The following is a 26,579-nucleotide window of genomic DNA, read 5'->3' on the forward strand; positions in this document are numbered from 1 at the left end:
CAATTGCATTTCTATAGCGCCTTTCATGACCTCAGGTCGTCCCAAAGCGCTTTACAGCCAATGAAGTACTTTTGAAGTGTAGTCACTGTTATAATGTAGGAAACGCAGTAGCCAATTTGTGCACCGCAGTTAGCAATGAAATGATAACTAGATAATCTGTTTTTAGTGATGTTGGTCGAGGAATAAATATCGGCCCCAGGACACCGGGGAGAACTCCCCTGCTCCTCTTCGAAATAGTGGCCGTGGGATCTTTTACGTCCACCTGAGAGGGCAGACGGGGCCTCGGTTTAACGATTCAGCCAAAGGACGGCACCTCCGACAGTGCAGCACTCTCTCAGTACCGCACCGGGATTGTCGGCCTGGATTGCGTGCTCAACTCTCTGGAGTAGGGACTTGAGCCCACAGCCTTCGGACTCACAAGCAAGAATGTTACCCACTGAGACAAGGCGGACACGATGTGCCATTCTTTTCTCTCGTTCTTTCTCTTTCAGTGCGACCCGTATGTGAAGGTTTCCCTGGGCAAGAAGTCGATCAGCGATCAGGATAACTACATCCCATGCACCCTGGATCCAGAGTTTGGAAGGTACGGCCCCCTCGTTCTCTGATAACGCTCTCGGCCTGACGCAAGATTTAGAAGCGGGCGCGGGCACCGGAGGCTGCGCCAACTCTCGCCTTTAAAAAAAAAAGCGAGTCTGGACGGCGAATGCCAGTGGGCTGCTTGACTGTGACGGGCATCGCAACCTGATCCCGTTCTCTCACCCGACTGCAGAAGTCGCTGGACGGGGCAGTAGACCCAAGTTCCGATGCTCCTCCCCCCCACCTATCCCAAGGGCGCTGATGCCCATCGTAATTCCTGCCGGATTGGCTGTCTCAGCACAGACTAGGGGAGGGGGGGTGGAGGATGAATCTTGGAGGCGGTGGGGGGGGGGGGGGTCTTCTGATCTGGCCTGCGTGCCAGGGGAGCCCTAACGCAATTCTCTGGGATGTTCACACGGCAGTGAGCACTGGGATTCTGACACAAGTACCCGTGTGAATCGTCTCGTCTCTCAGAATATAAATCTTGACGTTCCTTTTTTTTTTGAATCTTTAGAGTGTTTAAGATGCAGTCAGTATGGTGCCTCCCACACGTAGGATGTACCCCTTGGCTCGGTCTCACCTACCCCTTGGCTGCACTGTACTGAGCTCCGCTACCTGCCAATTTAAACATTCACAGACTCACAACTTGGCTCATAGCAGAGACTTGGGAGTCTAGGTTTCAAAGGCCTCCAACCAATGAGGCACCAACAGACTTCTTTAATTATTGTACAGGTCCGCAGGATTCTTTATTTGTCCATTCATTTTGTTTTCTACTTGGAAAACATAACCCTATTTTAAAATATTTTTTGTTCTCATCAAGGTGGGAACGTTATTGCAAGACGATTGCTGCACTTTTTCCATTCATTGTTTCCAGTGCCAACATCAAACACTCCCAGGGCAGGTACAGCATGGGTTAGATACAGAGTAAAGCTCCCTCTACACTGTCCCATCAAACACTCCCAGGGCAGGTACAGCACGGGTTAGATACAGAGTAAAGCTCCCTCTACACTGTCCCATCAAACACTCCCAGGGCTGGTACAGCATGGGTTAGATACAGAGTAAAGCTCCCGCTACACTGTCCCATCAAACACTCCCAGGGCAGGTACAGCACGGGTTAGATACAGAGTAAAGCTCCCTCTACACTGTCCCATCAAACACTCCCAGGGCAGGTACAGCACGGGTTAGATACAGAGTAAAGCTCCCTCTACACTGTCCCATCAAACACTCCCAGGGCTGGTACAGCATGGGTTAGATACAGAGTAAAGCTCCCGCTACACTGTCCCATCAAACACTCCCAGGGCAGGTACAGCACGGGTTAGATACAGAGTAAAGCTCCCTCTACACTGTCCCATCAAACACTCCCAGGGCAGGTACAGCACGGGTTAGATACAGACTAAAGCTCACTCTACACTGTCCCATCAAACACTCCCAGGGTCAGGTACAGCATGGGTTAGATACAGAGTAAAGCTCCCTCCACACTGTCCCATCAAACACTCCCAGGGCAGGTACAGCACAGGTTAGATACAGAGTAAAGCTCCCTCTACACTGTCCCATCAAACACTCCCAGGGCAGGTACAGCACAGGTTAGATACAGAGTAAAGCTCCCTCTACAGTGTCCCATCAAACACTCCCAGGGCAGGTACAGCACGGGTTAGATACAGAGTAAAGCTCCCTCTACAGTGTCCCATCAAACACTCCCAGGGCAGGTACAGCACGGGTTAGATACCGAGTAAAGCTCCCTCTACACTGACCCATCAAACACTCCCAGGGCAGGTACAGCACGGGTTAGATACATAGTAAAACCCCCTCTACACTGTCCCATTAAACACTCCCAGGGCAGGTACAGGGTTAGATACAGAGTAAAGCTCCCTCTACACTGTCCCATCAAACACTCCCAGGGCAGGTACAGCACGGGTTAGATACAGATTAAAGCTCACTCTACACTGTCCCATCAAACACTCCCAGGGCAGGTACAGCACAGGTTAGATACAGAGTAAAGCTCCCTCTACACTGTCCCATCAAACACTCCCAGGGCAGGTACAGCATGGGTTAGATACAGAGTAAAGCTCCCTCCACACTGTCCCATCAAACACTCCCAGGGCAGGTACAGCATGGGTTAGATACAGAGTAAAGCTCCCTCCACACTGTCCCATCAAACACTCCCAGGGCAGGTACAGCACGGGTTAGATACAGAGTAAAGCTCCCTCTACACTGTCCCATCAAACACTCCCAGGGCAGGTACAGCACAGGTTAGATACAGAGTAAAGCTCCCTCTACAGTGTCCCATCAAACACTCCCAGGGCAGGTACAGCACGGGTTAGATACAGAGTAAAGCTCCCTCTACACTGTCCCATCAAACACTCCCAGGGCAGGTACAGCATGGGTTAGATACAGAGTAAAGCTCCCTCTACACTGTCCCATTAAACACTCCCAGGGCAGGTCCAGCACGGGTTAGATACAGAGTAAAGCTCCCTCTACTCTGCCCCAGGACAGGTACTAATACTGCAAAGTGTGACAGATCTACCCCTCTCATTGACCATCAATGTGACCTCTCTGTCTAAGGGTAAGATGGTGATTTTCTGTCTGTTGCCTGTGCTGAGCTCCCTGCCAGCCTCACTCCCCACTGGGAGCTCTGGCTCTCATAATGGAGACATGTCAGCGACATACATTATGTGAGTAAATGTTTCTGCAGGATGTATGAGCTGAGCGGAACGCTGCCCATCGAGAAGGATCTGAAGGTCACCGTCTACGACTATGATCTCCTCTCCAAGGACGAAAAGATCGGGGAAACCACAATTGACTTGGAGAATCGTTTCCTCTCCCGATTCGGAGGCTGTTGCGGGCTGCCTCAAACCTACTCCATGTAAGTTCTTTCACTTTTCCATTCAGTTTTTTTCACACTCGTTCCCTGAGGTTGGAGACCTTCAGGTGTCAGCTGCACTCTGGTACCTCATGCAAGAGCAACAACAACAACTTGCATTGACTTTAAGGTCACAAAACATCCCAGGGCTCTTCACAGGAGCATAAATCAGACAAAAATTGACTCCGAGCCAAAGAAGGAGACATTAGGACAGGTGACCAAAAGATTGGCTTTAAGGAGTATCTTAAAGGAAGAGGGAGAAGTGGAGAGGTTTAAGGAGGGAATTCCAGAGCTCAGGGCCCGGGCAGCTGAAGGCACGGCCGCCAATGGTGGAGCGAAGGAAGTGGGGGATGCGCAAGAGGCCAGAATGTCTGATTACGCTCCTTGGTGAAGCACCTTGGGACATTTTACAATGTCAAAGGCGCTATATAAATGCACGTCGTTGTTGTTGAAGGGGTGGAGTGGATTAACGGGCTCTCCTGTCTCTTTGGGGTATGGGAAGAGAGCGGCAATATGGTATTGTGATGGAGGATCAGCCATGAACGGCGGAGCAGGCTCGAAGGGCCGAATGGCCTCCTCCTGCTCCTATCTTCTATGTTTCTATGTTTGCTCTGCATCTATCCAGAAATGCAATAGAAATTAAAAACAGGCCATTCAGCCCAACCAGTCCATGTCCATTTACCCTCCACACGAGCAAATGGTCCCAATTACATTTACATGTTCCTAAATCCCTCACAGCTCTGTGTGTGTGTGTGTGTGTGTGTGTGTGTGTGTGTATGTGAAGAAGTTTCTCCTGCCCTCTTCTAAATCTCTTACAATAAATCTTGTACCTCTGGCCTCATGTTCTAGACCCCCCGACCACTGGAAACAGGTTGTTTCTATCGACCCTGTCCCGTCCTTTCATAATTGTATCATATCGCTCTGCCACCCAGTGGAAAAAGATCCGATTTTTTTCCAAGCCTTTCTTTGTATTTGTCTTGCCACACAGCAGGCAGCATCCCCGTCAGTCTGCTGTGTACCCTCTCTGAAGCCTCTATGGTGGGGAGCCCAGTGGTTATAATGCTGGCATGTGTGTGCCTCTTTCAGATCAGGACCAAACCGGTGGCGTGACCAGCTCAGACCGATCCAGTGCCTTCACACCTACGCACAGAGGCACGGCTACAAGCTCCCTGTCTACAAGGAGAATAAAATCATCTTCAGAGGGGAGGAATTTCTTCTGTCGGATTTCGGTACGGGCATTCTCTCTCTTGTGCTTTTCTCTGACCTCCTTTCTCTCTGAGCTTGAGCTCCGCGAGATGAGGTTTGTTCGCGCTCGCTGGGGACTATTTGAGAGGCGACAGCAACGAGGGGCACGATTCACAGCTCTTTCAAAGAGCCGGCACAGGCACGATGGGCTGAATGGCCTCCTTCTGTGCTGTATGATTCTGTGACACAAGAATTCCATACTTGGAAGAGCGGCTCGCAAGGTCTTAGACAGGAACGGTAGTAGGGCCATTCAGCCCCTCGAACCTGTTCCGCCATTCAATCACGTCATTGCTAGTCTGCACCTCGGCTCCATTTACCAGCTGTTGCTCCATATCCCTTGATACCCTCACTCGACAAAAATCTATTGATTTCAGTCTTCAAATTTGCAAATGACCCCCCAGCATCCAAATCCCTTTTTCGGGGGAGAGAGTTCCAGATTTCCACTATCCTTTGTGTGAAAAAGTGCTCCCTGACATCACCCCTGAGCTCCAATTTTAAGATTGTGCCCCCTTGTTCTTGATTCCCCCACCAGAGGAAATAATCTCTCTTCATCAACTTTATCGAATCCCTTTATTATTTTAAACACCTGGCTTTTTTTTAATCGCCCCTCAAGCCAGCCGTACCGTGACCTCTGTGAGAGACGCTGCTTGTGCTGAGCCAATTTGGTGCTGCATGGGCCCGTGCCCACTAGAAGCTGGCGTAAGACTCTCCAAATCATTGCATCACTGTTTCACCACCTACAGCGCCTATTAAGGATTCGGCCCTTACAGCGCATGAATATCAGGGTCCTGACGTTCCAGGAGGATTCTCCCAGTGTTCGTCCTATCCTGGATTCTTTGGGGGCGTTTAGCTAGTCACCCGCTAAATTGTGAGGGAAACCAGGAGAAATCCTGTGGAATTTCAGGGCCAAGGACGGGAGGAAATCTCACTCAGGCAGGTAGGAATCGCGAGACGAAAATAGACCAAGGTCCTTCGAGATCACCTTCGACCATCCTGGTGGTCACATGATAATGGAGTTGTTCACTAATGGTAGCAATCAATCTCCATCAATTGGTCTGCGAGAGTCCCAGACATGAGGTGAGGAAACGCCCAGTGATGGAGAGCTTTGGGAACTGCTACATTCGACTAATAGTTTGGAGCAAACAACCTTGACGTCCCCTTTTCATCTTTGAGAAACCAGGTGAAGGCCTGAGGCCCACAGGAGCCCTACTTGGTCTCTCCACAACACATGGTTGGCTCTTAATGCCCTCTGAAGTGGTCTAGCTGGCCATCCGGTTGTAAAACAATTCAAATGAAGGAAACAAGGTGGCTCACCACCATCTCCTGAGGTCAACTAGCAGTGGGTAATAAATACCTACCCTGGGAGTGTTTGATGGGACAGTGTAGAGGGAGCTTTACTCTGTATCTAATCTGTGCTGTACCTGCCCTGGGAGTGTTTGATGGGACAGTGTAGAGGGAGCTTTACTCTGTATCTAATCTGTGCTGTACCTGCCCTGGGAGTGTTTGATGGGACAGTGTAGAGGGAGCTTTACTCTGTATCTAATCTGTGCTGTACCTGCCCTGGGAGTGTTTGATGGGACAGTGTAGAGGGAGCTTTACTCTGTATCTAATCTGTGCTGTACCTGCCCTGGGAGTGTTTGATGGGACAGTGTAGAGGGAGCTCTACTCTGTATCTAACCCGTGCTGTACCTGCCCTGGGAGTGTTTGATGGGACAGTGTAGAGGGAGCTTTACTCTGTATCTAACCCGTGCTGTACCTGCCCTGGGAGTGTTTGATGGGACAGTGTAGAGGGAGCTTTACTCTGTATCTAATCTGTGCTGTACCTGCCCTGGGAGTGTTTGATGGGACAGTGTAGAGGGAGCTCTACTCTGTATCTAACCCGTGCTGTACCTGCCCTGGGAGTGTTTGATGGGACAGTGTAGAGGGAGCTTTACTCTGTATCTAACCCGTGCTGTACCTGCCCTGGGAGTGTTTGAAGGGACAGTGTAGAGGGAGCTTTACTCTGTATCTAACCCGTGCTGTACCTGCCCTGGGAGTGTTTGACGGGACAGTGTAGAGGGAGCTTTACTCTGTATCTAACCCGTGCTGTACCTGCCCTGGGAGTGTTTGACGGGACAGTGTAGAGGGAGCTTTACTCTGTATCTAACCCGTGCTGTACCTGCCCTGGGAGTGTTTGATGGGACAGTGTAGAGGGAGCTTTACTCTGTATCTAACCCGTGCTGTACCTGCTCTGGGAGTGTTTGATGGGACAGTGTAGAGGGAGCTTTACTCTGTATCTAACCCGTGCTGTACCTGCTCTGGGAGTGTTTGATGGGACCGTGTAGATTCTCACCGTACAGCATTGTTCTGTACTCTGGAGAACTAGCGTTGTTATTATTGATGTGGAGATGCCGGTGATGGACTGGGGTTGACAATTGTAAACAATTTTACAACACCAAGTTATAGTCCAGCAATTTTATTTTAAATTCACAAGCTTTCGGAGATTTTCTCCTTCCTCAGGCAAATGTTTCAAGATCTCAAGATCTTGAAAAGTTTCAAGATCTTGAAACATTTGCCTGAGGAAGGAGAAAATCTCCGAAAGCTTGTGAATTTAAAATAAAATTGCTGGACTATAACTTGGTGTTGTAAAATTGTTTACAGTTGTTATTATTGTTCACAGATGACTCTCTCTTTTTATTTTAGAGGACGGAAAGCCCTTTAGCGTTCACCTCGGCCCCCCAGATGAGCGTTTGGCCTTGTATGTGCTTCACAGACAGGGCCTGGTTCCTGAGCACGTGGAGACCAGGGCACTGTACAGCCCACTGCAGCCCGACATCGAGCAGGTAACTGCCGGATTGCACTGAATGACCTATTGTGTCTGTCTGAGTGAACCTGGACATCAGTTCGTTGGTGCTCCAAGCTGACCCCACCCTTTCTACAAGCCAACTTCATCCACCATGGGTCCTCTGACTTTAACTTTGGGCTCTCTCCTGTTGTCCCCTCCCTATTCTCCCCTTACTACCAGGACATATCTATCCTAATCTTTTCCATGCCTTATGTAACCTGGGCGCATTTTGGCTGCCTCTCCGGACCCTAAGCCAGTAGTTGGGTTTCAACCGTGGCTCAGTGGGTAGCACGCTCTCACCTCCAAGTCCGAAGGTTGTGGGTTCAAGTCCCTCTCCGGAGACTTGAGCACAGAATCCAGGCTGACACTCCAGTGTAGCACTGAGGGAGTGCTGCACTGTTGGAGGTGCCGTCTTTCGGATGACAGTTTAAACTGAGGCCCCCTCTACTCTCTCGGGTGGATGTAAACGATCCCATGGCACTGTATCAAAGAGCAGGAGAGTTTTCCGCTGTGTCCTGGCCAATATTTATCCCTCAAACCAGCAGGTCATTATCACATTGCTGTTTGTGGGATCTTGCTGTGTGCAAATTAGCTGCCACGTTTCCTACATTACAACAGTGACTACATTTCAAAAAGCACTTCACTGATTGTAAAGCGCTTTGGGATGTCCTGAGGTTGTGAAAGGCGCTATATAAATGCAGGTCTTTCTTCTAACTCCCTTTTTCTTTCTTTTCTCTTCACCACTCTTGGGCAGATCTCTCCTGTCTCCTCCCCTTCCCATTATCCAGTCGTGCCTCCTTTCATTTCTCCCCTCTCAGGTACTTCATCCTCACCTCTGGGATACCCTCCCTAAACCTCTCCGCCCCACCACACCTCTCTCCTCCTTTAAGACACTCCTTAAAACCTGCCACTTTGACCAAGCTTTTGGTGACCTGTCCTAATATCTCATTCTTTGACTCAGTTTTTCTTTTGTCTGATTATGCTCCAGTGAAGAGCCTTGGGATGCTTTACTACATCAAAGGCGCGATGTAAATGCCAGTTGTTGTTGAGTTGCCGCGGTGATAGGCCAGAGTTGGCCTGATTTTGCAGTGAAGCTACGGCGGGGGGGAGAATAAAAGGCCACTTTTCTTGCCTCGTATTGGCTTCATCCATCCAGGCACCGTGTCCTGGGAACGTGAGGTGCTGGAATCCAGCTGACGTGTTGGAGCAAGTATCTGCCGCCAGCTGGATCTCAGGGCAAGCCCTCTCCCAGCTGCAGTGACAGAGTCCCGAGCGCAGATCGCCTGCACGCTATCTTGCTCAGAGATCTTCGGCACGAGAAGGGAACGACTTCATTTATATCGCTCCTTTCACGACCTCAGGACGCACTTTACAGCCAACAAAGTACTTTTGAAGTGTAGTCACTGTTGTAATGTAGGAAATGCGGCAGCCAACTTGGGCACAGCAAGATCCCACAAACAGCAATGTGATAATGGCCAGATCATCTGCTCAGTGATGTTGGTTGAGGGATAAATATTGACCAGGACACCGGGGAGAACCCCCCTGCTCTTCTTCGAAGCAGTGCCCTGGGATCGTCAACATCTACCTGATAGGTGCATACAGGGCCTTGGTTTAACATCTCATCCGAAAGACGGCACCTCTGACAGTGCTGCACCTCCCTCAGTACTGCACTGGGAGACTCAGCCTGGATTATGCGCTCACGTCTCTGGAGTGGGGCTATGAACCCACGACCTTCTGCCTGAGGTGAGGGAGTGCTACCCATTGCGCCAAGGCTGACGGAATAACGGAGAGGAGAGTCTTTTTATTTGACTGAAGGGTCAAGCTCCATGGTGAATGACATTACCAAGCCTTGAAATAAAACAGGTGGGAAGAAACGGTAAAAAAAAGGGGAGTAGAGTTGAAATGAAGCCAAGCTGGGGCTGGAAATTCAAAGGAGGAAAGAAAGAAGAATTCTTCAATTCAGCGATCTCAATCTCCTGAAAAATGTGCATGCAGATTGAATTTAGATATCGTTTTCTGTTAATTTTTTTCCTCTTCCTCTCCCAATTGCTGACTCTTAACTGAGGTAAGTTTAAACATTGCCTAAGTGACTACTTTTCAGACCTGAGTCTGAACAATGGGCGTCTAAAGGATATTCAGATGTAGGGGAGGGAGTGGGGACGCATCAGGGACTGGCTTCATACCCAAACCTGCTCCTGTCCTTACCCAACATTCATAGAATCATGGTATGATACAGCGCAGAAGGCGTCCATTCGGCCCATCGTGTCTGTGCTGGCTCTTTGAAAGAGCTCTTTCTGTAGGTCTCTACAGACAGTGATCAATTACATAGAACCTACAGCACAGGAACAGGCCATTCAGCCCAACTGGTCTATGCCGGTATTTATACTCCACACGAGCCTCCTCCCTCCCTAATTACCTTTATCCACCCTGCCCCCCACCCCCACCACCATATCCCTCTATTCCCTTCTCCCTCATGTATCTATCATAGAATAGAATCAGGGAAAATTTAGAGCACAGAAAGAGGCCATTTGGCCCATCGTGTCCGTGCGGCTGAGAAACGAGCCACCCAGCCGAATCCCACTTTCCCGCATTTGGTCCGTAGCCCTGCAGGTCACGGCTCTTCAGGTGCACGTCCAGGTATTTTTTAAATGAGTTGAGGGTTTCTGCCTCTACCACCCTCTCAGGCAGTGAGTTCCAGACCCCCACCACCCTCTGGGTGAAAACATTTTTCCTCATTTCCGCTCTAATCCTTCTACCAATCACTTTAAATCTATGCCCCCTGGTTATTGACCCCTCTGCTAAGGGAAATAGGCCCTTCAAATCCACTCTATCTAGGCCCCTCATAATTTTGTACCCCTTAATCAAATCTCCCCTCAGCCTCCTCTGTTCCAAGGAAAACAACCCCAGCCTATCCAATCTGTCATCATAGCTAAAATTCTCCAGTCCTGGTAACATCCTCGTAAATCTCCTCTGCACCCTCTCTAGTGTAATTATATCCTTCCTGTAATGTGGAGACCAGAACTGTACGCAGCACTCAAGCTGTGGCCTAACTAGTGTTTTATACAGTTAAGAACATAAAAAATAGGAGCAGGAGTAGGCCAATCGGCCCCTCGAGCCTGCTCCGCCATTCAATAAGATCATGGCTGATCTGATCCTAACCTCAAATTTAAATTCATGTCCAATTTCCTGCCCGCTCCCCATAACCCCTAATTCCCTTTACTTCGAGGAAACTGTCTATTTCTGTTTTAAATTTATTTAATGATGTAGCTTCCACAGCTTCCTGGGACAGCAAATTCCACAGACCTACAACCCTCTGAGTGAAGAAGTTTCTCCTCATCTCAGTTTTGAAAGAGCAGCCCCTTATTCTAAGATTATGCCCCCTCGTTCTAGTTTCACCCATCCTTGGGAACATCCTTACCGCATCCACCCGATCAAGCCCCTTCACAATCTTATATGTTTCAATAAGATCGCCTCTCATTCTTCTGAACTCCAATGAGTAGAGTCCCAATCTACTCAACCTCTCCTCATATGTCCACCCCCTCATCCCCGGGATTAACCGAGTGAGCCTTCTTTGTACTGCCTCGAGAGCATGTATGTCTTTTCTTAAGTATGGAGACCAAAACTGTATGCAGTATTCCAGGTGCGGTCTCACCAATACCTTATATAACTGCAGCAATACCTCCCTGTTTTTATATTCTATCCACCTAGCAATAAAAGCCAACATTCCGTTGGCCTTCTTGATCACCTGCTGCACCTGCATACTAACTTTTTGATTTTCTTGCACTAGGACCCCCAGATCCCTTTGTACTGCAGTACTTTCCAGTTTCTCGCCATTAAGATAATAACTTGCTCTCTGATTTTTCCTGCCGAGCATAACATCCCTGCTTTTATATTCTATGCCTCGGCTAATAAAGGAAAGTATCCCATTTGCCATCTTAACCACCTTATCTACTTGTCCTGCTCCCTTCAGGGATCTGAGGACATGCACTCCAAGGTCCCTCACTTCCTCTACACCTCTCAGTATTCTCCCATTTATTGTGTATTCCCTTGCCTTGTTTGACCTCCCCAAATGCATTACCTCACACTTCTCCGAATTGAATTCCATTTGCCACTTTTCTGCCCACCTGACCAGTCCATTGATATCTTCCTGCAGTCTACAGCTTTCCTCCTCACTATCAACCACACGGCCTATCTTCGTGTCATCCGTTGTTTCCATAGTATCAAACCTCCCCTTAAATGCATCAGTGTTATCTGCTTCAGCCACTTCATGTAACACCAAGTTCCACATTCTCACCCCTCTCTGTGGAAAGAAATTCCTCCTAAATTCTTGATTTGATCTGTTAGTGACTATCTTATATTTATGCCCCCTTCTTCTGGTCTCATCCACCGTATCAAACCCCTATCAAAGTCTCCTCAGTCTCTTTTCCAGAGAAACGAGCCCCAACCTGCTCAATCTTTCTTAATATTTCCTGATCAACACATAGAAGGAGCTTTCAGGTAGAGATGTGGAGACACAAGCCTTGGAATCATTTAGAAAACAGTTGGATCCTATAGGGTCATCCTGAATGGCCTTGCTCATAGAATCATACAGCACAGGAGGAGGCCATTCAGCCCATCGTGCCTGTGCAGGCTCTCTATAAGAGCTATCACACAACTGCATCTATCTTGTGAAAACCTACAATTCACAAGCAGTGGATCAATCTACAGCACAGGAACAGGCCATTCGGCCCGACTGCTCTATGCCGGCATTTATGCTCCACATGAGCTAATCTCTCCCCGTTTCATCTCACCCCATCAGCATATCCTTCTATTCCTTTCTCCCTCGTGTGTTTATCCAGCTTCCCCTTGAATGCATCTATGCTATTCACCTCAACTACTCCTTGTGGTAGGGAGTTCCACATTCCCACCACTCTCTGGGTAAAGAAGTTTCTCCTGAATTACCTATTGGATTTATTAGTGACTATCTTATATTTATGACCTTTGGTTTTGGACTCCCCCACAAGTGGAAACATTTTCTCTACGTCTACCCTATCAAACGCTATCATTATTACCCCTTAGCTTTCTAGAGAAAAGAGCCCCAGTCTGTTCAGCCATTCCTGACAAATATATACTCTCACTTCTGGTATCATCCTTTTTTTGCACCTTCTCCAGTGCCTCTATATCCTTTCTGTAATATGGAGACCAGAGCTGTGCACAGTACTCCAAGTGTGGTCCTTCTCGTGGAATCGACTCTGCGTAATATGTACTTGCTCTCTCACAAGGTGTGCCTGCTTTCTTCTTCCCTGGTCTGTAGGGTAAGATCCAGCTCTGGGTGGACATCTTTCCAAAGTCACATGGAGCTCCGGGACCTCCATTCAACATAACTCCTCGCAAAGCCAAAAGGTGAGGTTGCTTCTCTACCACCCCCCCAACCACCCCCGAACCCCTGCGCCCACCCCCACCATCTCTCCTCAAGGTTTGGACCCAGAAGAATATGGATGCTGGGTCTACTGACATTTTTGAGACTGAGGTTGATAGATTTTTGCTAGCTAAGGGTATCAAAGGATATGGAGCAAATGGAGTTGAGGGACAGATCATCCCTGATCTAATTGAATGGTGGAACAGGCTCGAGGGGCTGAATGGGCCACTCCCGTTCCTATGCTCCCTCCAGTACCTCTCCCTGCTGTATATAAGGATTTTCACCAGTCCCATACAGTGTCAGTGCTCCAACGCATGACTGTCCACAATCTCTGGTATATCCAATAAGGCTGGCTGGTATGGAAAGTGAAATATTATGTTAAATGCAGTTGGTAAGTATAGCCTATTGCTGCACTAGTGTGCAAAGCTGCAATTAGGTCAATGCACATATTTGGGACGGTGTAGAGGGAGCTTTACTCTGTATCGAACCCGTGCTGTACCTGCCCTGGGAGTGTTTGATGGGACAGTGTAGAGGGAGCTTTACTCTGTATCTAACCCGTGCTGTACCTGCCCTGGGAGTGTGTGATGGGACAGTGTAGAGGGAGCTTTACTCTGTATCTAGCCCGTGCTGTACCTGTCCTGGGAGTGTTTGATGGGAGAGTGTAGAGGGAGCTTTACTCTGTATCTAACCCGTGCTGTACCTGTCGTGGGAGTGTTTGATGGGACAGTGTAGAGGGAGCTTTACTCTGCATCTAACCCATGCTGTACCTGCCCTGGGAGTGTTTGATGGGACAGTGTAGAGGGAGCTTTACTCTGTATCTAACCCGTGCTGTACCTGTCGTGGGAGTGTTTGATGGGACAGTGCAGAGGGAGCTTTACCCTGTATCTAACCCGTGCTGTACCTGTCCTGGGAGTGTTTGATGGGACAGTGTAGAGGGAGCTTTACTCTGTATCTAACCCGTGCTGTACCTGTCCTGGGAGTGTTTGATGGGAGAGTGTAGAGGGAGCTTTACTCTGTATCCAACCCATGCTGTACCTGTCCTGGGAGTGTTTGATGGGACAGTGTAGAGGGAGCTTTACTCTGTACCTAACCCGTGCTGTACCTGTCCTGGGAGTGTTTCATGGGACAGTGTACAGGGAGCTTTACTCTGTATCTAACCCATGCTGTACCTGCCGTGGGAGTGTTTGATGGGACAGTGTAGAGGGAGCTTTACTCTGTATCTAACCCGTGCAGTACCTGTCCTGGGAGTGTTTGATGGGACAGTGTAGAGGGAGCTTTACTCTGTATCTAACCCGTGCTGTACCTGTCCTGGGAGTGTTTGATGGGACAGTGTAGAGGGAGCTTTACCCTGTATCTAACCCGTGCTGTACCTGTCCTGGGAGTGTTTGATGGGACAGTGTAGAGGGAGCTTTACTCTGTATCTAACATGTGCTGTACCTGTCCTGGGAGTGTTTGATGGGAGAGTGTAGAGGGAGCTTTACTCTGTATCTAACCCATGCTGTACCTGTCCTGGGAGTGTTTGATGGGACAGTGCAGAGGGAGCTTTACTCTGTACCTAACCCGTGCTGTACCTGTCCTGGGAGTGTTTGATGGGACAGTGTAGAGGGAGCCTTACTCTGTATCTAACCCGTGCTGTACCTACCCTGGGAGTGTTTGATGGGACAGTGTAGAGGAAGCTTTACTGTGTATCTAACCCATGCTGTACCTGCCCTGGGAGTGTTTGATGGGACAGTGTAGAGGGAGCTTTACTCTGTACCTAACCCGTGCTGTACCTGTCCTGGGAGTGTTTGATGGGACAGTGTAGAGGGAGCTTTACTCTGTATCTAACCCGTGCTGTACCTGTCCTGGGAGTGTTTGATGGGAGAGTGTAGAGGGAGCTTTACTCTGTATCTAACCCATGCTGTACCTGTCCTGGGAGTGTTTGATGGGACAGTGCAGAGGGAGCTTTACTCTGTACCTAACCCGTGCTGTACCTGTCCTGGGAGTGTTTGATGGGACAGTGTACAGGGAGCTTTACTCTGTATCTAACCCATGCTGTACCTTCCCTGGGAGTGTTTGATGGGACAGTGTAGAGGGAGCTTTACCCTGTATCGAACCCGTGCTGTACCTGTCCTGGGAGTGTTTGATGGGAGAGTGTAGAGGGAGCTTTACTCTGTATCTAACCCTTGTTGTACCTGTCCTGGGAGTGTTTGATGGGACAGTGTAGAGGGAGCTTTACTCTGTATCTCACCCGTGCTGTACCTGTCCTGGTGGTGTTTGATGGGACAGTGTAGAGGGAGCTTTACCCTGTATCTCACCCGTGCTGTACCTGTCCTGGGAGTGTTTGATGGGACAGTGTCGAGGGAGCTTTACTCTGTATCTAACCCGTGCTGTACCTGCCCTAGGAGTGTTTGATGGGACAGTGTGGAGGGAGCTTTACTCTGTATCTAACCCGTGCTGTACCTGTCCTGGGAGTGTTTGATGGGAGAGTGTAGAGGGATCTTTACTCTATATCTAACCCGTGCTTTACCTATCCTGGGAGTGTTTGATGGGACAGTGTAGAGGGAGCTGTGCTCTGTACCTAACCCGTGCTGTACCTGTCCTGGGAGTGTTTGATGGGACAGTGTCGAGGGAGCTTTACTCTGTATCTAACCCGGGCTGTACCTGCCCTGGGAGTGTTTGATGGGACAATGTAGAGGGAGCTTTACTCTGTATCTAACCAATATTTTGAACTTGGAGCGTTGCCTCCTGACAGCACATTTGGGAAAGGAGTCACGCGTTGCCATCAATTTCGGACAGTTTTGCTCAGCTTGAATTTCCAACATTTGTTTCCGGGAGCAGGAGCCTCATTCACCGACAGCGCAAACTGGTCAAATTACCCCTCGGATATTACGGTAATATGGGAAAATGACCGCTATCTGTTCACCTGTATCTGTTCCAGGTTCTACCTGCGATGTATAATATGGAACACCAACGATGTGATCTTAGATGACATCAGCATCACAGGAGAGAAGATGAGTGATATCTATGTGAAAGGGTCAGTACTTTTATTAAATTCCGTCTTTTTCTGAGTCTATGTACAAATAAATGTTCGGTGTTTGTAGACAGGGGTCTATATCTGTAATGGTTGCCATGGCACCTCAGTGGCACCATAATCTCTTTATTTTAGTGATTGAGGGATAAATTCCACAGCTCTTCAAAATAGTGCAGTGGGATCCTCTCCGTCCACCCGAGGCCTCGGTTTAACGTCTCATCTGAAAGACGGCACCTCCGACAGTGCAGCACTCCCTCAGTACTCATTCTAGCTTTGTGGAGTTTAAGTCTCCGGAGTGGGTCTAGTGAACCCACAACCTTTAGGCTCAGAGGCAAGAGTGCTACCCACTGAGCCAAGCTGGCATTTGAGGGTGAGTTTCCTGATGACGAGTACCTACCATGGAGTTCCACCAGCCGGATGTGCACGTCAAGAATTCTCAAGCACACGGCCATCATATTCCTCAGGGGCGCTCCTGACATGTGAGAAGCCGTATCAGGAGGATGGTGTCAGGAAATCTTTCCATCCGGAATTGTTCTCCCTCGAGCAGAGAAGGTCCAGGGGAGATTTGATAGAGGTGTTCAAAATCATGAAGGGTTTTGACAGAGTAAATAAGGAGAAACTGTTTCCAGTGGCAGGAGGGTCAGTAACCAGAGGACACAGATTTAAGGTAATTGGCAAAAGAGCCATGGGGGAGACGAGGATACAATTTTTTACACAGCGAGTTGTTATGATCTGGAATGGACTGCCTGAAAGGGGCCATAAATACAAGATAGTCACTAGTAAATCCAGAAAAGAATTCAGGAGAAAGTTCTTCACCCAGAGAGTGGTTAGAATGTGGAACTTACTACCACAAGGAGTGGTTGAGGCGATTAGCATCGATGCATTTAAGGGGAAGCTGGATAAACACATGAGGGAGAAAGGAAAGGAAGGAAATATTGAAGGATTAGCGAAAGTAGGGTAGGAGGAGGCTCAGGTGAAGCATAAACACCGGTTGGGCCAAATGCCCTATTTCTGCACTTTAAATTCCATGTAATTCTATGAAGAGAGTAAGATGAAGCAGAAAAAAGGGCCATATGACAGATGTCAGGTTGATAATGCAAGTGAGAACCAGGCAGAATATAGAAAGTTCAGAGGGGAAGTGAAAAAGGAAATAAGAGGGGCAAAGAGAGAGTATGAGAATAGACTGATGGCCAACATAAAAGTGAGTCCAAAAGTCTTCTACAGGCACGTAAACAGTAAACGGGTAGTAAGAGGAGGGGTGGGGCCAATCAGGGACCAAAAAGGAGATCTATAACTGGAGGCAGAGGGCACGGCTGAGGTACTAAATGAGTACTTTGCATCTGTCTTTACCAAGGAAGAAGATGCTGCCAAAGTCATAGGAAAAGAGGAGGTAGTTAAGCATAAGAACATAAGAAATAGGAGCAGGAGTAGGCCACGTGGCCCCGCGAGCCTGCTCCGCCAATCAATAAGATCATACCGCAAATCTACTTTCCCACCTGATCCCCATATCCGTTGATTCCCCTAGAGTCTGAAAATCTATCCATCTCAGCCTTGAATATATTCAACGACTCAGCATCCACAGCCCTCTGGGGTGGAGAATTCCAAAGATTCACAACCCTCTGAGTGAAGAAATTTCTCCTCATCTCAGTCTTGAATGGCCGACCCCATATCCTGTAACTACGCCCCCTGGTTCTAGACTCTCCAGCCAGGGGAAACAATCTCTCAGCATCTACCCTGTCAACAAGCCCCCTCATAATCTTCTATGTTTTAATTAGATCACCTCTCATTCTTCTAAACTCCAGAGAGTATAGGCCCATTCTACTCAATCTCTCCTCATAGAACAACCCTCTCATCCCAGGAATCAATCTAGTGAACCTTCGTTGCATTATATTGGAATGAGATATTGGGGGCTAAAAATTGATAAAGACTAGGTACTGGAAAGGCTAGCTGTACTTAAAGTAGATAAATCACCTGGTCTGGATGGGATGCATCCTAGGTTGCCGAGGGAAGTAAGGGTGGAAATTGCAGAGGCTCTGGCCTCTTTCTGTGCTGTAAGATTCCATGATCAAAAGCACAGGGTTGTACCACCTGGTAGGTATTAAAGTTTTCTTGGGTGCTGTCTGTAAAATGTGACATTTCATGGAGAGACACTGATGGGTCGTCAGTGGTGAATCGTCCTTGACACTGGCTCGCGCTTTGTCTGCAGGTGGCTACTGGGCCATGAGGGCAACAAGCAGAAGACAGACGTTCACTACAGGTCAATGGGAGGGGAAGGAAACTTCAACTGGAGATTTGTCTTTCCATTCGATTACCTGCCCACCGAACAAGTCTGCTCAATTGCCAAGAAGGTGAGTGAGAGGCACCAACAAGCGTGGGAGGGAGAATGTCTCCTATCATTGGCAACCTGTCCCATCTTCATTTACAGACCCGGTCTGACCATTTTCTAGTTGCTTCTTCTGTTTCTTTTTTTCACTCTAAATTCTTGAAGATATTTCCTCCTTCCCTACAGCTCTAAACTGAACGACATGGACATGTTGGGCCGAAGGGCCTGTTTCCATGTTGTAAACTTCTATGATTCTATGATTCTATTCCCCCAAGTGGCTACATGTTGAGTACGAGATGATCTTCTTATTTGGACATTTAAGACACTTTCTTGGCAGAGTGTACAGGAGGCTTTATTTTATGTGTGACCAATGCCACGCATGATCGTGGAGTGATTAATGGTGCAACATAGAGGGAGCATTACTCTCTTTCCATCCCATGTCATACCTGTCCTGGGAGTGTTTGATGGTGCAGTGTAGAGGGAACTTTACTCTGTATCTAACCCATGCTGTACCTGCCCTGAGAGTGTTTGATGGGACAGTGTAGAGGCAGCTTTACTCCGTATCTAACCCATGCTGTACCTGCCCTGGGAGTGTTTGATGGGACAGTGTAGAGGAAGCTTTACTCTGTATCTAACCAGTGCTGTAGCTGCCCTGTGAGTGTTTGATGGGACAGTGTAGAGGCAGCTTTACTCTGTATCTAACCATGCTGTACCTGACCCTGGGAGTGTTTGATGGGACAGTGTAGGGGGAGCTTTACTCTGTATATAACCCGGGCTGTACCTGCCCTGGGAGTGTTTGATGGGACAGTGTAGAGAGAGCTTTACTCTGTATCTAACCCGTGCTGTACCTGCCCTGGGAGTGTTTGATGGGACAGTGTTACTGGCTGAGGTCAGCAATCTGAACACAAACCTGGGATCAAACCTTGGATTTTCCTGGTGCGTTTGGTTTGGTTCCACTTGGGGCACTTTCTAAACCACTGGAGGATCTTTCCATGCCACAAGCCTCAATCCTCTTCCTCTGATTTTCTTACAGGAACATTTTTGGAGTCTGGATAAGACAGAGACTAAAATCTCCCCACAGCTTACCATTCAAATCTGGGACAATGATAGATTTTCCTTTGACGATTATCTGGGTAAGTTCTCCGAACCTCTCCGATTGGTAATTTCACCCACCGGTATTTAATCTTAAGCTGTGGAAGGTGACGAATGAACATCACCCCGTGGGTCCAATTTTCCAAACTCGCGCTCCCGTTGCCCATCGGGTGGGCTCTGGGAAATTGATCACGAACGTCAGCTGGTCCAAATAAATCCCGAGGGTCCAGCTGATCTCCGTGCCCGATATCCCTCACACCAGACTTTCCCGCGGAGGCCGGTGGATGTATGGAATGAGCTTCCGGAGGGGGCTGATTGTATCGGCAGTTTTAAGAGAGAGTCGGATAATTATCCGGAGAAAGATTTGATGGAGGGGTCCCTCCCTAACAGCACTGTGGGAGAACCTTCACCACACGGACTGCAGCGGTTCAAGAAGGCGGCTCACCACCATCTTCTCAAGGGGCAATTAGGGATGGGCAATAAATGCCGGCCTCGCCAGTGACGCCCACATCCCATGAACGAATAAAAAAAAAGTTGTTGTCGTCCATGTTGGGAACAACAACATAGGAAAGAGATGGCAAGAAGTTCCTGTTCAGAGAGTACTAGGAGCTAAATTTAAAAACAGGACCTCAAAGGCTTATAATACCTGGATTATTACCCAAGCCACATGCAAATTGGTGTAGTGATAAGCAGATTAAGGAGGTGAACACGTGGCTGAAGGAGGGGTGTGGGAAAGAGGGGTTCCATTTCATGGGACATTGGCACCAGTATTGGGACAGGAAGGGTGTGTACTGTTGGGACGGGCTGTACCTGAACTGGGCTGGGACTAGGGTCCTAGCGGAAAGGATATATAGGGCAGTCACAAGGACTTTAAACTAGTAAATAGAGGGGGATGGGCTCAGGCGGAAAAGGCAGTATAAATAATAATTCTAAAACAAACGAAAAGGAAGAGGGTAGAGTAATAGTCAGAAATTATGCTTTAGGCACTACAGGTAAAGGGAAAACTAAAAAATGTAAAGTTATTAAATCAGGAGAGAGAAATAAGAAATGTGAGAGAAAAATAACATTAGAGCAGAAGGACAGGTTAGGGTGTGTGGCCCAAATAAGCGTTCTTTATACAAACACACAGAGTATAAGGAACAAATTGAATGAATTGCAGGGCAAATTCAACGTTGAGGGAACGATCCTTACTGAGAGATGGCTGCAAGACGGTCAGGACTGGGAACAGAATATACCAGGTTATATGGTCTACAGGAAGGATAGGGAAACTGGTAGAGGGGGAGGAGGAGCCTTAGTGATTAAGGATGTAATTACTTCAATGATAAGAGAGGATATAATGAGAGGTAACCAGACAGTGGAGACTTTATGGGTATAATTTAGAAATAGAAAAGGATTCAAGACTGTAAGTGGGAATTGTGTATCGGCTTCCTGGTGAAGTGGCAGAATGTATAAATGCAGAGATTAGACAAGCATGTAACAAAGGCAGAGAGGTTTTAATGGGGGATTTTAACTTTCATATAGATTGGGATAAGCAGACGAGCTCATGTCAGAAAGGCAGCAAATTTCTTGAGTGTGTTCAGGACAGCTTTCTGCAACAATATGTGCTAGAACCAACAAGAGGGCGAACCACATTAGATTTAATAATGAGTAATGAGTCAGATTTAGTTAACAGCCTAACAGTGCGTGAACATTTATCTAATAGCGATCATAAAATGATCGAGTTCAACATCGTGTTTGAAAAGGAGAAACCCGCAACAGCTGCTAAGATTATAAATTTTAGTCCAGAAACTTAACTGGACCAGCCATATAAATACTGTGGCTACAAGAGCAGGTCAGAGGCTGGGTATTCTGCGGCGAGTGATTCACCTCCTGACTCCCCAAAGCCTTTCCGCCATTTACAAGGCACAAGTCAGGAGTGTGATGGAATACTCTCCACTTGCCTGGATGAGTGCAGCTCCAACAGCACTCAAGAAGCTCGACACCATCCAGGACAAAGCAGCCCGCTTGATTGGCACCCCATCCACCACCCTAAACATTCACTCCCTTCACCACCGGCGCACCGTGGCTGCAGTGTGTACCATCCACAGGATGCACTGCAGCAACTCGCCAAGGCTTCTTCGACAGCACCTCCCAAACCCGCGACCTCTACCACCTAGAAGGACAAGAACAGCAGGTACATGGGAACAACATTCCCCTCCAAGCCACACACCATCCCGACTTGGAAATATATCGCCGTTCCTTCATCATCGCCGGGTCAAGATCCTGGAACCCCCTTCCTAACAGCACTGTGGGGGAACCTTCACCACACAGACTGCAGCGGTTCAAGAAGGCGGCTCACCACCACCTTCTCAAGGGCAATTAGGGATGGGCAATAAATGCCAGCCTCGCCAGCGATGCCCACATCCCATGAACGAATATATTAAAAAAATTTAAGTAAGGCCGACTTCAACAGGATGAGACAGAGACTGTCCACAGTAAACTGGGCAAATCTGTTATTGGGTAAAACGACAGAAGATCACTGGGAGGTGTTCAAAAATAGAATTTAATGTGATACAGAATCAGTTTATACCCCTAAGTGGCAAGAGCTCTATTTGCCAAAAAAAAACAGCCAGAGACGACAAAGGAGGTAAGGGACAACATAAAACTAACAGAAAAAGTAAACAAAAGTGCAAAAAATAGCACAGATCCCAGGAGAGATACAAAGAACAGCAAAGGGTGACAAAACAGATAGTAAGAGCTACAAAAAGGCAGTAGGAAAAGAAATTTGCAGGGGATATCAAAATCAACACAAATATTTTTTACAATTATATTAGGAAAAAGAGGGTGGTCAAGAGCAATGTGGGCCCCTTAAAAACTGATAATGGTGATATTGTAAATGAAAATAAGGAAATCAATATAAACAGTGACAAATCCCCAGGACCAGATGGTTTCCATCCCAGGGTTTTAAAGGAAGTAGGTGAGCACATTGCAGAAGCCCTAAATATAATCATCCAAAGTTCTCTCGATTCAGGAACCGTTCCTTTAGATTGGAAAATTGCACATCACTCCACTAGTTAAGGAAGGTGAAAGAGGGAAACCAGGGAATTATAGTCTAGTTAGGCCAACATCTGTTATCGGGAAATTACTGGAGTCTATAATTAAGGATAGAGTGACTGAACACCTTGAAATTTTTCAGCTGATCAAAGAGAGCCATCATGGATTTGTAAAGGGTAGGTCACACCTGAGGATGAACCAGATTGAATTTTTTGAAGAGGTGTAGTGGACAGGGGAATGTCTATGGATGTTGTTTACATGAACTTCCAGAAGGCTTTCGATAAAGTCCCTCATAAGAGACTGTTGGCCAAATTTGAAGCTCATGGAATTGAGGGCAAATTATTTACCTGGTTAGGAAATTGGCTGAACGGCAGGAGACAGAGAGTAGGGATAATGGGCCGGGACTCAAATTGTCAGGATATGACTAGTGGTGTCCCACAGGGATCTGTGTTGGGGCCTCAACTATTCACTGTATTTATTAACGACTTAGATGATGGGATAGAGAGCCACAGATCCAAGTTTGCCGATGACACAAAGATAGGCAGTATTGTAAGCCGTGTAGATGGAAGCATAAAATTACAGAGGGATATTAATGGATTAAGTGAATGGGCAAAACTGTGGCAAATGGATTTCAATGTCGGCAAGTGTGAGGTCATCCACTTTGGACCTAAAAAGGATAAATCAGAGTACTTTCTAAATGGTGAAAAGCTCAAAACAGTGGAGGTCCAAGAGACTTAGGGGTCCATGTGAATAGATCATTAAAATATCATGGACAGGTTAAGAAAATAATCGAAAAGGGTAATGGAATGCTGGCCTTTATATCTAGAGGACCAGAATACAAGGGGGTAGAAGTCATGCTACAGCTATACAAAGCCCTGGTTCGACCACACCTGGAGTACTGTGTTCAATTCTGGGCACCGCACCTTAGGAAGGATATATTGGCCTTGGAGGGAGTGCAGTGTAGATTTACTAAAATGATAGCTGGACTCCAAGGGTTAAATTACGAGGCGAGATCACACAAACTAGTGTTGCATTCCCTGGAATTTAGAAGATTATTCAAGATCTATTCAAGAAAGGAGGGAGAGTGTCCTGGTACAAGGGACCGAGTGTAATGTATCCAAGTTTGCTGATGATACAAAGCTAGGTGGGAAAGTAAGCTGTGGGGAGGACACAAGGAGTCTGCAAAGGGATATCGACAGGTTAAGTGAGTGGGCAAGAAGGTGGCAGATGGAGTATAATGTAGGGAAACGTGAGGTTATTCACATTGGTAGGAAGAATAGAAAAACAGAATATTTTTTAAATGATAAGGAACTATGAAATGTTAGTAGTGTTCAGAGAGATTTGGGTGTCCTCGTACAAGAATCATGGAAAGATAAAATGCAGGTACAGCAAGCAATTAGGAATACGAGAGTAAGGAGTTCTTGCTACAATTATATAGGGCTCTGGTGAGTCCACACCTGGAGAACTGTGTACAATTTTGGTCTCCTTATCTAAGGAAGGATATGCTTGCCTTAGAGAGGGTGAAAAAAGGTTTACTAGATTGATTCCTGGCATGAGTGGATTGTCCTGTGAGGAGAGATTGAGTAGAATGGGCCTATATTCTCAGAATGAGAGGTGATCTCATTGAAACGTATAAAATTTGTAGAGGGCTTGACAGGGTAGATGCTGAGAGGCTGTTTCCCCTGCCTGTGGAGTCTAGAACTAGGGGTCATAGTCTCAGGATAAGGGGTCGGCCATTTAGGACTGAGATGAGGAAAAATTTCTTCACTCAGAGGGTTGTGAATTTTTGGAATTCTCTGCCCCCGAGGGCTGTGGATGCTCAGTCGTTGAATATATTCAAGTCTGAGATCAATGGATATTTGGACTCCAGGGAATCAAAGGATATGGGGATCGGGAAAGTGGAGTTGAGGTCGAAGTTCAGCCACGATCTTATTAAATGGCGGAGCAGGCTCGAGGGGCCGTATAGCCTACTCCTGCACCTATGTTCTTATAGAAGATTAAGGGGTGATCTAATCGCGGTGTTTAAGATGATGAAAGGATTTGCTGGGTAGATAGAGAGAAACTATTTTCTCTGGTGGGGGAGTCCAGAACAAGGGGGCATAATCTTAAAATTAGAACTAGGCCGTTCAGGGGTGATGTCAGGAAGCAATTCTTCACTATAAGGGGAGTGGAAATCTGAAACTCTCTCCCCCAAAAAGCTGTTGAGGCCGGGGGTCAATTGCAAATTTCAAAACTGAGATTGATGGATTTTTCTTAGGCAAGGGTATTAATGGATACGGAACCAGGGCGGGTGAATGGAGTCAAGATACAGATCAGCCATGATCTAAACCATTATCACAAAGGTCACTGGGAGATGGCTTCATGATTAAATGGATGTTGCTGTCCTCACCAAGCATTTTACCAATTTGGCAGAACAGGCGGAACAGGCTCAAGGGGCTGAATGGCCTCCACCTGTTCCTAGAGAAACAGGTGAGTGATTGCAAGTGAAAAGGGGACAGGCGATGAGGAAAGATCAGAAAAGGTCAAAGTGGTCAAAGAGGGAACCTCGCTGAGGTAGAGAGAAACTAAACCCAGGATTTGAGCGCATATATTTAAATGAGTAAAAAGCAACCAATGCCACCGAAACCAGATTGCTTGACCAGTCATCTCATAGAATCATACAGCACAGAAGGAGGCCATTCGGCCCATTGTGCTGTGCTGGCTCTCTGAAAGATCTATCCAATTAGCTCCACTCCCCTTCTCTTTCCCCATATCCTTGCAAATTTTTCCTTTTCAAGTATTTATCCAATTCCCTTTTGAAAGTTACTTTTGAATCTGCTTCCACCACCCTTTCAGGCAGCGCATTCCAGATCATCACAACTCAATTAAGGAAGTGGTAACAGGGCACTTAGAAAATCATAATATGATTAGGCAGAGTCAACTCGGTTTTACGAAAGGGAAATCGTGTTTGACAAATTTATTAGAGTTTTTTGAGGATGTAACTAGCAGGGTAGATAAAGGGGAAACCAGTAGATGTAGTATATTTGGATTTTCAAAAGGCATTCAATAATGTGTCACTTAAAAGGTTGTTACACAGGATAAGGGCTCATGGGGTTGGGGGTAATATGTTAGCATGGATAGAGGATTGGTTAAAGGACAGAAAACAGAGAGTAGCGATAAACGGGTAATTCTCAGGTTGGCAGGCTGTAACTAGTGGGGTGCCGCAAGGATCAGTGCTTGGGCCTCAGCTATTTACAATCTATATTAATGACTTAGATGAAGGGACCGAGTGTAATGTATCCAAGTTTGCTGACGATACAAAGCTAGGTGGGAAAGTAAGCTGTGTGGAGGACACAAAGAGTCTGCAAAGGGATATAGACAGGTTAAGTGAGTGAGCAAAAAGGTGGCAGATGGAGTATAATGAGGGAAATGTGAGGTTATTCACTTTGGTAGGAAGAATAGAAAAACAGAATATTTTTTAAATGGTGAGAAACTATTAAATGTTGGTGTTCAGAGAGACTTGGGTATCCTCGTACAAGAAACACAAAAAGTTAGCATGCAGGTACAGCAGGCAATGCAGGAAGGCAAATGGCAAGGGGTTTGGAGTACAAGAGTAAGGAAGTCTTACTACAATTGTACAGGGCTTTGGTGAGACCTCACCTGGAGTACTGCGTAAAGTTTTGGTCTTCTTATCTAAGGAAGGATATACTTGCCTTGGAGGTGGTGCAACGAAGGTTCACCAGATTGATTCCTGGGATGAGAGGGTTGTCCTATGAGGAGAGATTGAGTAGAATGGGCCTCTACTCTCTGGAGTTTAGAAGAATGAGAGGTGATCTTATTGAAACATATAAGATTCTGAGGGGGCTTGACAGGGTAGATGCTGAGAGATTGTTTCCCCTGGCTGGAGAGTCTAGAACTAGGGGACATAGTCACAGGAAAGAGGTCGGCCATTCAAGACTGAGATGAGGAGGAATTTCTTCACTCAGAGGGATGTGAATCTTTGGAATTCTCTACCCCAGGAGGCTGTGGATGCTCAATTGTTCAATATGTTCAAGGCTGAGATGGATAGATTTTTGGACGCTAGGGGAATCAAGGGATATGGGGATCGGGCGGGAAAGTGGAGTTGAGGTCGAAGATCAGGCATGATCTGATTGAATGGCGGAGCAGGCTCGAGGGGCCATATGGCCTACTCCTGCTCCTATTTCTTTTTTTTTATTCGTTCATGGGATGTGGGCG

General features: G+C 47.3%; 1 protein-coding gene across 5 annotated transcripts in view; it reads left to right on the forward strand.

The window, feature by feature from the left end:
- The window catches only part of dysf (dysferlin, limb girdle muscular dystrophy 2B (autosomal recessive)), a 302,843-nt gene that overhangs the window by 264,356 nt on the left and 11,908 nt on the right, over positions 1 to 26,579 (forward strand). For all 5 annotated transcript variants that reach the window (XM_067979452.1, XM_067979536.1, XM_067979392.1 and 2 more), the window contains 8 exons: positions 492 to 583; positions 3,269 to 3,439; positions 4,523 to 4,665; positions 7,364 to 7,503; positions 12,799 to 12,887; positions 15,824 to 15,919; positions 18,123 to 18,264; positions 19,273 to 19,372. In XM_067979452.1, coding sequence (XP_067835553.1) covers positions 492 to 583; positions 3,269 to 3,439; positions 4,523 to 4,665; positions 7,364 to 7,503; positions 12,799 to 12,887; positions 15,824 to 15,919; positions 18,123 to 18,264; positions 19,273 to 19,372 — 973 coding nt within the window. The remainder of the gene's footprint in view (positions 1 to 491; positions 584 to 3,268; positions 3,440 to 4,522; positions 4,666 to 7,363; positions 7,504 to 12,798; positions 12,888 to 15,823; positions 15,920 to 18,122; positions 18,265 to 19,272; positions 19,373 to 26,579) is intronic.

The sequence above is a fragment of the Heptranchias perlo genome, chromosome 1 (genome assembly GCF_035084215.1).
Source record: "Heptranchias perlo isolate sHepPer1 chromosome 1, sHepPer1.hap1, whole genome shotgun sequence".
Taxonomy (NCBI): Eukaryota; Metazoa; Chordata; class Chondrichthyes; order Hexanchiformes; family Hexanchidae; genus Heptranchias; species Heptranchias perlo.